General features: G+C 43.0%; 1 protein-coding gene across 1 annotated transcript in view; it reads left to right on the top strand.

Moving 5' to 3' along the window:
* Positions 1 to 14,852, top strand: part of Megf8 (multiple EGF like domains 8) — a 221,282-nt gene that overhangs the window by 186,989 nt on the left and 19,441 nt on the right. Inside the window, exon 30 of the mRNA XM_050196139.2 lies at positions 6,671 to 6,841. Within this exon, the coding sequence (XP_050052096.1) occupies positions 6,671 to 6,841 (171 nt within the window). The remainder of the gene's footprint in view (positions 1 to 6,670; positions 6,842 to 14,852) is intronic.

Raw genomic sequence — 14,852 nt, 5'->3', positions numbered from 1 at the left:
GATGTGCTTTTGTGTTGAGATGCATTGGTACGAAGTGAAAGGTCTTAAGACTTTACTTAATAGGAAGGTCAGACCACTAAACCCCCTCTAGTTCACAAAGACACTTACCATGATGTTTACTGTAGTGGCAAACAATGCTGAGAAAGTATCACCTCCATGCTACACAAGCTCCTTCAGTCTTAATATCTTATTACAAGATGGTAATGTGTGGCAGGAGAGCCAGCTGGTGACTATTGTTTACCAGTACCATGGGCTTGCTCTTAGCATGTCATCTTGGTGGTACCAAACATGAACGGGCAAGCAGGTGGTAAGGAACAAAGAAGGCGAAAGGGTATGGAAACAGGAGATGTGGTAGGACAGTGTTCAATGAAAAAGGTGAGTGGTAAGGGACCCTTCAATCACTCTTGCCAACACTCATGCACATTTTTCAGCCCTTGGTGTTGCGAAACGTTGCTTACATCAAAAGAAAATTGAATGCCATGGCTACAAATGCACACAAAAGTGTCATCAAGACCACTGAAACAGGCACTACTTACACCTGGACACCTGGGAGAAACTCAATAGATGCTACATAGAATTATCTCTGAGCTAGAAGAAGTGATCTTACCAGCAGAGCACACCAATTGGCTTCAAGGTCTTTAATACTCTCAAGTGCAAACCTGGACATTACATAGCACCCATTTGTTGTCTTGGAGTTCATACTAAGTGAACTGATCGTAAAACTCGAACAGCATTCAAAACATGAGTGCAGTTTGTTTGAAAAATACCTGTGATCACAATCAACTCAAGGAATTCAGGTCCAGTTTATCTTTCATTGACAAGAAGTATAACCCTTTTCAGGCTGAACGAAAGAAAGTTCTTGAAGAAAACATAGATCTTAAGAAACGATATGACAAATGAAGGGTGTTTGATGCTGTGCGAACTAATGCTAACATTGAAGTAAAAGGAATACCAGTGGAAGCTGGCGAAAAGTTGACTGAGATAATGTCAAAGATTGGTAATGCAATCGATGAAGACATTACCACGGCAGACATTGAAATATGCCATAGGGTCACCGACCCTGGCAACCCGTCAGCAAAGAACATAATAGTTCAGTTCGTTCACCGGCAAAAGTGGAACGCATAATTGAACGACGAGAAGAGAAAGACAACACGAACACCGTGAAATGGTTTTTCAGAAAGACAACATGAATGCAGCGATGGTTTTTCGTAACCGCGCATTTTCTAGACTAGCAGCCATCCAGTACGATGTACCACAGGGAAGCATTTTAGGGCCTCTACTGTTCCTTCTATACATTAATGATATATTTTTGCCCCTCTTGCAGTGAATATCATAGTGTATGCCAATGACCTCACTATGCTAAATTCAGGTAAAACAGAATGAGAAGTATTTAACAAAGGCAAATATTTTCTGGAATGTTTGCAGCAATGGGCACTCCAACTGCTTAAAGCTTAATAGTACAAATAAAACTGAAGGCATTCTGTTTAGACCGAAAGACAGAATATATCACTGTAGTTTTGATTTTATTTTAGGGAATAGTAAAATTGAGATCGTACCAGCCGTAAAAGCCTAAGTGTGGTTTTTACAGAATCGCTTAGTTTCAGGGTGTCTACCAAACGGGAAAACCGGGAATTCTCAGGGAATTTGAATAGTGTGGAAATACTCAGGGAAAACTCAGGGAATTCGCACTTTTATCAGGGAAAATTAGCTGTAACTTTATTGAAAGGGAACAAAAGTCGTGTTAATGCTGGCTCCAGTAACAGAGGAATTGCAACGAATCGTCATTGATGCCGTGTCATCTGCACGAGGTATTGCCAGAGTAGTTAACGACCGATTTTCCAGACGCCTGATTTTTCTAACATGCCCGATAATTCGCACGGCTTTGCGGCACCACCACGTACTCCATATAGTCAATGTATATTGCCTTGACGGCAGGTCTGAAATGGCATTAATCAAAGCCACCATCGCCGCCATTTTGATTATCTCGCCGCCTCGAACTGGCACTCTCGCACGCAGATCCGCTGGTAGCCGTAGCCACCACCGCGGCAACGTTAGACCTAGCTGCTTCTACGTTCGCTATTAAGCTTCTTGCCGTGCGGTGCTGTGCTTTTCATTGAAAGAATTCGCCGCTGTCAGCAATGTCACCGATTCCGCCTTTGTAATCCTCGCGATTGGCTTCGAAGCTCGCAGAGCACAACGCATTGCGTAATGCCAGTCTCCGAAAGTTAGCTTTGTCTTAGTGCAGCAGTCAGGGTGTCAACCGGGAAAACCGGGAGAACCAGGAATTCTCAGGGATTTTGATTAGTCTGGAAAAACTCATGGAAAACTCAGGGAAAACTCAGGGAATTTGTGCCTCTATCAGGGAAAATTAGCTGTAATTTTATTGAAAGGGTTGAAAGTCATGGTAATGCTGGCTTGAGTAACAGACAGGAATCATAATGAATCGTCTTTGACGCCCTGTCATCAGCTGGAGGAGTTGCCAGTGTACAGTCAACGACCGACTTTCCAGATGCCCGATAATTTGGACGGCTTCGTGGCACCACCATGTACCCCATAGAGTTAATGTATTAGAACGTCTGAAATTTCGGACGTAAGAACCCTTTGCTGTCCAATTTTCCTTACTTTTTGCCGTGACCGCTGGTCCGAAAGAGCATTAATCAAAGCCACCACCGCTGCCGTTTTGATTACCTCGCCGCCTCGAACCGGCGCTCTCGCACACATATCTGCTGGCAGCCGTAGCCACCACTGCGGCAACGCTACATCTAGCTGCTTCAACGCTCGCTATTAAGCTTCTTGCCGTTGGGTGCCGTGTTTTTCAGTGAAATAATTCGCTCTGTCAGCAATGGCACCGACTCCGCCTTTGTGGTCCTCGCGATTGGCTTAGAAGCTTGGAAAGCACGGTGCATTGCTAATGCCGGTTTCTGAAAGTCAGCTTCACCTCTTTACAGACATATTACTTGGTGAAGCATACGAAAAAGTATTGCAGTGAGGGAACGGGCTATTGCCATGGGACACAGTATGTATTCCTTAATTATACACTCGTGCACCCAGTATCTCCTGTCACAGAACGAGCACCGATATGCCTAATACATGTACCGACAGGCCTTCAGAGTGTTTTTGAATGCACCTGTGGTGGTTTGAGCCTTTAAGGGCAGTAAAGGACATGCATTTATTTTTTCCAACTGGGCGATATTTCGGACATTTTCGCGGCCCTTAGGAAGTTCGAAAAATCGGACGTGGACTGTGCAACTGACCAAGAAGATGCTTCAAATGGTCTGTGGGGCGAACGAGTGGTGGAAGGAGGACAATAACAGACAGGACCTACGCATTGAGGAATGAACAGGAAAGGAAGCGTGCTGCCGCCATTTTGAAGGAGCTTTAGCTCAAGAAGCAAAGCGTTGGCTGACGCTGAGATGCAGGTGTCCCTCATCCAAACCAAACTCAACTCTTTAAAGCAGTGAAACGCAACACTGAGGCGTCATGCGCGGGCTGAGAGTATTCAGGACAGTTGAGGTTCACTTACGAGCTGTTGAAAGAGAATCTCAATTGTGACAAAGTTCGGGCCTCATACCGATGAGCTTGTTATCAGTTGATAGAAATAGCTCATATTCAAAAATATTTACTTATGTATGCATGTCCTTTTCATTCGTATTTGAAAATGTGCGACTCAATTTGGAATGGGTTTTACCATTTTTTTCGCTGTCCCCTCTGTTTTCTTTTTAAATAATATAGCTATTACTCCTTACTATTCAAACTGGATTAAGTAATTTTTTTGTTTCAACATGCTTACTAGAGAGTGACAGCATTGAGCAACATGGTGTCAGCCTGTCCTGACATAAAACAAAGTTCTGGCTCATTCAGGGAATTTCGCAAAGGTGCTCAGGGAAAACCTGGAAAACTCAGGGAATTTAGAAATGCCAACTTGGTAGACATCCTGAGTTGGGATGCGCATGTAGATAGTGTAAGATTAAGAATAAACAGAATAAATGGTATAGTAACTCTCCATAGACACGTACTTCCTAAACAGGCAAAGATTTTGATAAATAATGCTTATATACTACCAATCATTTCGTACTGTTTTACTATATAAGGCAAAATGAAAAAGCAAAATGAACAAAAAATTATTGTTGCTCAAAAGCTAGCAATACGTCTAATCGCGAATGTACCATGGTACAGACACACTAACCCTTACTTCAATACTTTTGATGTCCCCAAAGTATCCCCACAAGTTGTGCATGTACAAAACCGTAGTTGTCAAAAATAATGACAGACTCTTGTCCTTGTTCAAATTAAACCGTTCCATACCAGCTTACGATACCTGACAGTCTGTCCAATGGTGTCAACCTTTTTGTTGCACTACATATCGCCAACAGTCTCTATCTTATATTTTACCTAGGTACCTTAATATTCTTAATGCAAATAACATTTCTGTTGAACAAATCCCAAAAGGGCAAGGTGATTAACCACCTTTACATGTTTGAAAATGTTTAGTAATTATTTCTCTGACCTGTTTCTAGCTGATCAGTGTTATAAATATCACTTCCTTATTTATCTATACAAATGCTTGTATTAATGGCCTACTGATACTAGTATGTTTCAGTAGGAGTGTCTAGGTGTTGTAAGTACGAGAAGAAAGCGGGTTAACCAAGAGGCCTGATTTTTATTACTCATTTCATAAGAAGCCAACAAACACTGACACCAAGGACAACATCGGGGAAATTACTTTTGCTTAATAAATGAAGTAAAGAAACGATAAATTAATGGAAATGAAATTGGATGAGAAACAACTTGCCATAGATGGGGAACGATCCCACAACCTTCTGCTACTGCGGCACCGTTTCCCTATCCACTTTCTTGGGTACTTATGTTTTCCTAGTAGAACCTTGGGAGTGTTAGCCAGCGCCATCACTCACAGACCTTGCCACAGTATAGCCGTGTAATGTGGAAGGCATACAAATGCAACAAAGGCAGTTCTTGGCCCAATTTTATCAGAGAAAAAAAAAAAGAATCTGTTAGAATCAGGTAAATACCATGATCATACATTGTGAGCTACCATTATTGCTTGCAAGTCATCCTGGGACAGGCCACAAATGAGTGTTTTCGATGTGAGGTTACGTGTGTTCATCGTATTCACCATCCCCTAAGCTCTGCCGAGATACTTGCTGCCAGTAATGAGTTCGCTATTGGGATCAACATAGGGGTCAAGCACGTGCATGTTGGCTGGTCAAGTTTGAATTATCTGGCGAAGGCCAATTTTAGGATCGAAATAACAAAAGTTTGGGCCCTTAAAAATTCATGGGCACTGGCTGGGACCTTCGATGGGGATCGAATTAACTGAAAAATGGAATTAACAGGAGTTGAATTAAAGGAAGTCTACTGCAGAACAGACTTGCAGACTTGAGGACCAAGAAAGCAGTGGGTATGTTCAGTTATATTGGAACATCTACCTGGTTTGAATTATACCGTATGGGCTCATGTAAGGGCTGCACTCTTTTTTTTTTTTTCGATTTTGACAAAGTGCGGCTCTTACATGGGAGCGAGCCATTTGAACTAATTTTTGCAGTAACAAGTTCCAGGAATTTGCATGGTTTTCCATGGAACGCCTTCCTCAATTGTTCATTGCGGCGAGCTCCTCTTTCTACTTCAGCCACCCGTGTACGCACTTGTCATTGACACCAAAGTTATAGTCCACTGCTTGCTTGCTGTGCTCCCCGGCGTATCCAGCAACCTTCAGTTTAAACGCAGCATCTTACACCATCAACTGCTTCCTCTCCATTGCGGACTCCCGGTAGCTGACTGCTGAGCCAAAGGAGCTCGCTGCGAAAACTGCACAAAGATAGGATGGCGCCGGCAATTAGCGCACTGTCATAGAAGGTGACGGAGGAACCGGTTGTGGCCATGCCTCAGATGTTAGACATCAAAATTCAGCTCTCGTCATCTAGTAGTGGCACATGAAAGTAAGCTGTGCACAATAATTTGCTGATGCATATGCAGCATTAGCACGTGCATCAGTACGTGCAACACAATTGCTTCTCAATTGGAATTTTTTTTTCTCTCCAAATTTTGGACCGCCAAGTTGGGGGTGTGGCCCATGCATGGGTGTGATCCTCACTGGAGATTATACAGTACATCAAAGTAGATAATGACACACGTTGATAGCTGTTGTGTTTAAAAACATCACACATTGCACCAGCAACCTGTGCTGCAAAGCAGGAACGTGAGGCTTGGAACAGGCCTTTGTCCTGCAGTATGCTTGATTAGGCTATAATGCTATGCTTCCCAATCTTCACACCACATGAGAAGTTCTTTCTGCTGTGTGGTGATGCATCATGCATCATCCTTTGAAGGCATTTTTACCTGTTGTATCACCCCGGTGTGTCAAGTTACAGCATTGTCTCCAGTGCAGCAAGGGCACAAGTAGATAGTAATAGAGCATCTGCTGCCGGAGCCATTTGAAGAATTTAGCTATGAATTCACTTTATGCAAAACACTGGTGCTAAGGTTATTACATGAACTTTGTTTTGGTAAGGGTCAATGAGGCCTTGCAATCTCTCTCATGGTTGCTTGTGCAGTATGCAAGGTTGCTCAAGACATTGGCATAACACCTATACTAGTAGTTTGTTAATAATTTCATGAGTGACATTCATAGCATGTTGTGCACTGTGTACAGGGCCCCCAGTGCAGCCACTGTGAACCTTTCTACGTGGGTAACCCTGCCAAGGGAGGCCGCTGTGTGCCATGCCTTGAGTACTGCAACCAACATACAAATATCTGTGTTGAAGCAGGGCAATTAGACTTCAATGAATCGGCCGGCAACCTTTCACCTGCTGAATTCCTGGAGGTAAGTTTTCTATGGTGTTAGTTTCCTGGCTATATCATGAGGCACAAGTACTTGCATGTGGAATTCTCTTTGGAAAGTCTAAAGTCAAGCTGTGTCATTGTTGAATAGGCTCTGATGGAAGCACTTTGCGAGTTTGCAAAATTGTACCATGGAGTGAACAATGATATGTTGTGCCATATAGTATATTTCTCATGCAGTTGCTACACCAAGCTTGCATGTTCGAAAGTACAAGAACATAAGCCACCAATTTATTTCAAAAGCTTATCATTTCATGTCTAAAACTAGAATTCTGAGCATTAGTTATTGAAATGATAAGACAAGCATTTTTTTTCCATTTGGACATTTTTGCCAAGCCTTTTAGGGTGCCCATTAGGGTGCCCACATTTAACATCTGTATGCCAGAGCACTCAGTCATGGTGCAGGTGTATGATAGTCTCAGAAGTAACCTTTTTGAAGATCACTAAAAGGAGCTAACTTCTGGTCTACCCAACACTTTGACCTCGTAAGCATCTCAAACATCTTGAGTTGCAGCAGCACTCTCAAAGCAAAAGTCAAGCCAAATTGACAGTTTAACATTGCAAAATAATAAATGTATCATTTTCACCTAATTGCATGCAAGGCTTCAGAAAGTTTTTAAAAAATGCAAAAGCACTAAATTTTTGTCACCACTTTGAATTCCAGAGCTTGGTCTCTTAGATGTAAACCTGTTGACAAACATTTTTGGAATGTGGAAACTGCAGAAAAGTTTAAATGCACTGTGGCCTGAGTATACAGCCTGCACTTTAGTGGTGCATTCTGCATTGCAGGGTCAAGGCATCTGCTAATCCTAGGCTGTAGCTTAGGTCGTCAAGTACTACTTGAGTTCACTCATCCCCTTCCGGGGCGCCCTGATACCTGTGCCACACAGGCGAGGTTAATGCCATTAAAAGTTTAAGACATTAAGCGTTGCGATGGCGATAGCTGCAGTGAAATGGTTAAGTTTGCTTGCCAGTCGTAATACAATAAAAAACAGTTATCTAGGGAGCAGATGTTTAAGAAATGGCATGAGAAACATTAATCGGTGTATTGTATGTAGTTTACTTCAGGAATGTCATTGCTGCACCTAGCCGTAAACTGTTTGAAGCCAAAGCTAGCTCGACGGCCAATCCATAGCGTAGCCAAAGCATTGAAATTGGAAAAATAGCGCTCACAGCTTCCAAGCTCTCAAGCAGCGATCCTGAAGAATTTGACCGTGTGCTCCAGTTTGTTCTGGTGTATGTGCTTCTTCGAGTCAAGCATCGTCGAGAAATTCGAAGGCTTCAGTATGAGGCCAACAAGGCAAGGAGCCGCCGCCGTGCAGTCGAACAGCTTCTCCTGGCTAATGGCTCATGATTAGTGCTCTAGCCGTGAGTAGCAGCAAGATCACCAGCTGATCTCTACGAAAATACAGAGCTCCTTTTTAAAAAGTGAAGAACATATTAGTTGTTTTTATCTACAAGTTTGCTTAATATCGTGAGAATATGGTCACTATGGCCATGGCGGGGACATTGTAAACGAGAGTATGCATTCGCCGGCCAAGTGAGTTGTAATAATTGTAAGAATGCACTACACCGCGAGAAAGAGCAATTTTTTAAAGAAAGTGAAGAATATATTAATTGTTCTTCACTAATAATCTGTTTAGTCTCGTCAGAATGTGGAGACATTGGGATCGAGATTACGCATTTGACGGCAAAGGGAGTTACGAGAATACACTATGTCGCCAATGGCATTAAGCTTTAATGCCATTAAGCATGTCCATGTAGCACCCCGCGAATGACATTAACGTTTAAGGCATTAGCCAGTTAATGTCATTTTCTGTGCCCGCATGGCAGGGGTATGAGCTCATATATACTGAAAACTTTTGTGGGCAGATGTGCATTTTCTACCAACAAGCATCAGGTCAAACATAAACACGTGGTGTACAGTAGGTGTGAAGCCAGTTTGCACTGATATGGTATGAAAGTAGGCACACACATGAACTTATGCACTATGTACTAACAGAGTGCCTGAGAGGGCTCACAATGGCGCAGCACTTTGCAAATGAAGTTAAATGCTAGTGGATTAAGGTCACTGAGAGCATGAACCCATAGAATGAAACAAAAACCACAGTGCAAGCTAAGATTTTTAAGGCACTAAAAATAGAAATTGTGGCTGCCACCATTCGAGTCCAAGTGAACAGTTCGTATTAGTCACATTTAAAAAAAAATGATTATCATAGCATGCTGCAAAAGAGTGTGTGCAGCTTCAACAGAACAAATGTACAAAACGAAAGAAGGTGAGTTGAGAAAAAAAAAAAAATATATAAACACAGTGACACTGGTTGCCAGGGGCTTAGCCAGGGGGGGGGGGATTTTATGAAACTCAGCCCCCCCCCCCCCCCCGAAATTTCTTTGTGCTGTCATGCACTGCCGACCAAAACTAACCCCAGTGCCGGAAATCATTTTGGATTTTGTGTACAATGTCTCTTTCACATTCTAAAAGACATTTTGGCACAAACATTTCGAATTTGGGCTGAATTTCGTGGCAACGCCCTTGCACCTGGATTCACATAACGCAAGGAACCCCATCTGAGCACAGTTTCAAGGGCATTTTGATAGCGAGCGAGCTCGTCACGGCATCTTTGGTGGCCACAGAATCTACGGAGCGCATGGATTTCAATTCTGGAACTTCGTGAGTTTAATGTTATAAACATTTGATGCCAAAGGTGCATTGACTTCTCTAAAGTTGTACATTGGACCATACAACGAGACAACCAAAGCAACACACTATCAGACAAGTTGACAAAGCACGCAGTGAGGTCCGTTGAGACGAAGTGTTGTGGTAGTTCATTTGTGCTGTCATGTCACAGAAAAGAATATCAACATTTTTTTTCATCTGCGCCAAAGCATCCATGTCAAGACGCTAAAGCCAGCAAAAGTAACGGCATTCTTATTTTTTTCTACTTTGACTTTTATTCGTGAGTACACATTGAGCCTCTTCAGTTTTCTTGTTTTCGCTACCCGTGGTCTTCCAGAGCCAACCAGAATGCATGCGTTTTTTTCGTGTTGCCCCGACCACCGCGCGGCACACTTCGCTGGGCGTTCGTTTTTCTCTGGCCGAGTGGATTTTGGCCTGGCAGAGTTTTGGATGCTTTCTGGCTAGCAGATGAGAAAAGAAACCGGTCGCTCGCTGCCATCACTGTGGGGACTCAATGGATTGCAACGCGTTCGCTTGAGGGCATCACCTTCATTTCAATGTTATCACAACCTCTCCGGAAAGTCTTTTGTCTCGCCGGTGTAGGATGCCGAGCACTATGCGTATGGTTCTCAGTGGACCAAGCGTCTCGCGTTTTCTTCGATATTCCTTCGGTAGCCACATTAGGTGCCCAAAGTAGGCATTCCATTGTGAGCAACATGCTTTTCTTTGCATGTTGTCATTTTGGTGCCCACGCCCCACAAAAGAAAAAAAAAAAAACATGTTGTGGCGTAGCGAATAGTCGCATGGTGAAAGTTCGATTTTGTTACTTCTTCTTCTTTTGCGGAAAGTAATGGGCCACATGGGGGGGGGGCGTTCTTCAGTTGTCAGATACTGTTATTATGTTATTGCGATAGCACTTACATGGACACAGCAGGCGCATTCCTGCCATCGCTATAATGTTGCATATAAAGCCCAAGGGTGATAACATCGTCACCACGCATCGCATGCTGTAAGTGCGAGTGAAAGCATGGGGGTAGGGGGGAATGGGTTAGGTGACGATGGTGGCTCAGTCTTGTGTACGCAAGGGAGAAAAGCGGGGAGGAAGTTCGCTGCCTTTCGTCACGCATGATGCATTGGGGGGGGAATGGAGGGAATTGGGCAGGCCTTATGATTCTATGATCTATGAATCTGTGATTGCGCAACATGTTTATTTGCCTTATTTGATGCATTATGTACAGTGACTTTTGTTTAGATACATCATAGATTTATTGAAGACTGATACGTATATTTAAATATTTTCTTGCAAAGTTTTGTGTATACAGTTGAACCCACTTATAACGATACCTGTTTTAACAATATATCGGTTATTACAATGAGATGCTACTGCATCGTCAACTTTTGTATGTTTGTCATGGTGAAATAACCCACTTACTATGATGCCCCGATGCCGCATTATCGGTTTTAATGATGAAGTGTGGCTGCTGGGTGTCCGAGCCGAAAGGTAGCGAAATGTGAAATCCTTGAAAAGAAAAAAAAAAACGAGAAATTCGAGCCGCTGCACAATGGGCCGCTGCTCCAACAGCCACCGCACACACATTTTTCAGCCATCTCCGCGCGGCTCTCACCCATCGCCCCTCTACCCCTCCGAACACGAATGGACCGCACCAACTGCGCCGCCTGCAGATTGCTCGTATGTTGCTCATTGATTCCTCGTTCAGCACAGTTCTGCAAATAGCTTAATCGCTCGCATTGGTCTTTGTTGGTTGCGTCGAAATTGTTGCTGGCCATGCGGTTTCTCAGCCTCGCTTGACTCGCCACTGAAACAGAAGATGGCTGATCCGCACGCTGATCATCGGCAATGCACAACATTGCCGGTGAAAAGAAAGCACACGGTTATAGACTTGGGAACTAAATGCTTCTAACCGATGATGCGATCATTACGAAGGTGCTTGCATCAGATAGTGACGGCGACGACGGCAGCGGTGACGCGGTAGGGCAGGCTGCCTCAACGTTGTCCTCACAGGAGGGCCTGCAGATGATTCAATCCCTCCAGGGATTCGGATTCAATCCCTCCAGGGATTCGTTTTCACAAGAAACCTTCCGCTGCACTACGTCGAGCACCTAGATGCATTGGAGAAGGATGTTGGCAAGCTTCGCAAAAAGCATGCAAGGCCGATGGACATAGGCTTTTCTCGTGCAAGCCAGTGAGAAGTAAGTGGTGAGATGCTTGTGGCGATCTCTCCTCAGCGTTTCTTCTGGATTTCTCAAGCTGACAGGCTGCCGCGGCAGCCTTTTCGCAATTTTTAAAAGGCCCCTTTTGGGGCTGCCAAAGCGATGCCTCGGCGGTGCTCGCAAATCGCTTGCCACCCGTGACGCCCCTTTGCAGTTGTTATAGCAGTGCCATTCTTTAACGCCGACAGCCACGGCTTGTTTCACGCGATCGGAGTGCCCAGAAAGCAGTTAAACGAGTAAACACAATCAAAAGCCGGATGGAGGAAGTTGGTGGGGAGGGGAACTGGCCTCCCCGCCATTATAGTTTTCTCACATCAGCTCTGCCATCCACCTATTTTGATTTTTTCATGCAACCCGGTTATAACAGTTATCGGTTATAACAATGGAATTTTTATGGCACTTAAATATTGTTATAAGTTGGTTCGACTGTACATGCAGTGAACTTTGTTTCCAGTGACACTTTCTTTCCCTTTATCAGGCTGTAGCTTCGCATTTGTATATTCCACTGTGTCTTCACATTTCTGGTGTATATTTTGCAGAACTCCTGCTTTCTATATGTGCTCTCGGTTGCAACTATAATTTCGGTGCAATTGTACTCACAATACACGACCAGTGACAGCTGCTCCTGCACATTACACCGGAACGAAGGGCAGTGTCAATTAGATTTTTCCCTGGCCGTTGCATATGTACAAAAATGTAAACAAGGTTCTTGAATGGCAAAGTTTCATTAAAATATTTGTCCTCAACTTGTTCATTTCATGGCCTTTACATTTTTCATATCATTGGCATGCACTGCTTTGCTTCGAACTGATATAGTTGTAAAGTTCCTGTGATATTTTCTTTACTTATTAAATAGACAAAAAATATGGAAGCATTGATATCAGTTATTTCTGGCACAATTTTTGGGACATACGAATATATTCTTTTCTTTAATGAAAAAATACATCTTTTACTTGTCTTGGCTGTGCGTAGCGTTCAAGAATTAATTTACAGCATCTTTAGCAATGGCAATGCAGTTATTGTTTATGTATTTGATCCCTCGACAAATTCTATAAGGAGGAGGCCAAGCTGCAACGTGAGCCCCCCGCCCCCCTCTGAAGTTTCTGGCTACCCCACTGATGGTTGCAAAATTAAATGGCATGAGCAAGTTGTGCCGAGAGGAGCACTCTGTGGTGGCATGCATTGTTGTGTTTGTGGCCAAGTAAAATGGAGAAATTCAACCTTGTGTAGCAGTTTCTTCCATTACTGAATTAAGCTCCAAGAGTTCCACTAGAGTAACTTACCAGTTTACTATGGCTTCATGGTAGACTGTTTGTTCTTCTAATAAAGTGCACCCACTTCAGGTTTCATTGCAGGTACCTAAAGAGGAATCGAATGACTGGGCGATTTTGTTGTTTGTACGATAGAAATCATAAAGGCAATGAATGTACTGCATTGCAGCACTATCATCCTAGCACTTCACTTTGTGGAGGCTGGCACTTGGGACTTTGTTATTTAGTCTCTAGGTGATCAGAAACGGATCTGAGCCTTTATTAATTTACACTGGCAACCAAGTCAGCGAAGTGATACTTGCGCAATAGTGCAAAACTGGTTTCTAAAACCAGCATAAAAAACTAAATGTAGCGGGGTGTGAAAATGTCAGTTTTTGAGACCGAATCGGATGTAAATTGAGTAGTGACAGAAATAAATCAAATAGAAGATTTTTTAGATGTTTGAAAATAATGTGCAGCCTTCTCACCATTATTATCAAACACTTTTCACATCGTGCTATTTACAACAATAGTATGTTTGTCATTACACTGCACATTATAAAGCATGCTTTATTAAAAGCACAAAGGAGGCATTAGGAAATACATGTACTAAGCAGATTGTTTGCAAACTCAGGGCTCCTCAGGAGCATATTCGGTCATGCATTATCATATATAACATTCTTAAGGTAACCTTGTGGGCCAATTAATATCTGTGTATACCTTCGCTACCCAACCAGACATGTGTGTTGTCTGCAGGGATGGCAGAGTGAAAAGAAAAGCACTTTTTCTCAAGTTTGAATGGTTGCAACCGGTGGTGCCACTTTTCTATAATGTATGTTGCAATGAAACATATTCCGGTTTAATTAGATGAAAAGACAGAGATGCTGTATCTACAAATAGCACCAAGCAATAAATACCCATTGCTGAATGCCATGTATAAATAACATTTTATTGCGAGTGATCATGTTTAGCTGAAAAAGTCTGGCTGACTGAGCAACACGGTGTGCTCTAGTGTGTTATCTCCTTTGTGGATGGAATAAAAGTTATTGCATTCTTGCTTCAATTTAATGCTTGATTGTGTACCAGTTGACAACACAAAGTATTTGAAAGATATTTCAATTTTCGAATAGTTACTATTTGATTCAAATACCAAATGAAATAAGACAATAGTATTCAATTCATTATTCGAAAGTTTCAAATATTCACACACCCCAGAGCGTAGTTGCAGTTGAATGCCTCTACAACGAACACCTTTACGAAGTGACCTGTATAACAAAGGACTGGTTATGTCCCAGCAGAATTCCTATCTTTCATATGCATTGTGAACGCCTCTACAATGAAGACCGCTACAATGAATTGGCCTGTACAGCGAAGGAATTTAGCCACCCTGGCAGCTGATTTGTTGCTTTATAACAAACTTTAAGTATACTGACACCACTGAGCTGTGTTCTGCGCTAACTGCAGTACTAGCGACACACTTGATGAATGTGCCACTGCTCCAGGAAGTCCTGCTGCGCTGCTCCGGGAAGCGCTGAACACGTATGCTGGTTGTTGTAACACAACGAATACGTCGCCATAATGACGTCGTGGTGGTGTGATTTTAACGGACGGCTGATGACGATTTCAAAGGCATCTTAGGAGGGGAAAGGACGAAAATTGGCAATGGAGGCAATCGTCATATTCACCAATCTGCAGCTTTACCTGGCGTTTCTCCCACGTGTTGCCACAAAGCATGCCTTGATCCAAGATCTAATAAGGCTGGCTGCAATTATGCATCTTGTCAGGCTATGTGTGCAGAAAATATTACGGACTTATTTCATAAAGTCTCTCTAAAG

The sequence above is a fragment of the Dermacentor andersoni genome, chromosome 1 (assembly GCF_023375885.2).
Source record: "Dermacentor andersoni chromosome 1, qqDerAnde1_hic_scaffold, whole genome shotgun sequence".
Lineage (NCBI taxonomy): Eukaryota > Metazoa > Arthropoda > Arachnida > Ixodida > Ixodidae > Dermacentor > Dermacentor andersoni.
This window is presented reverse-complemented; position numbering and strand designations above follow the sequence as displayed.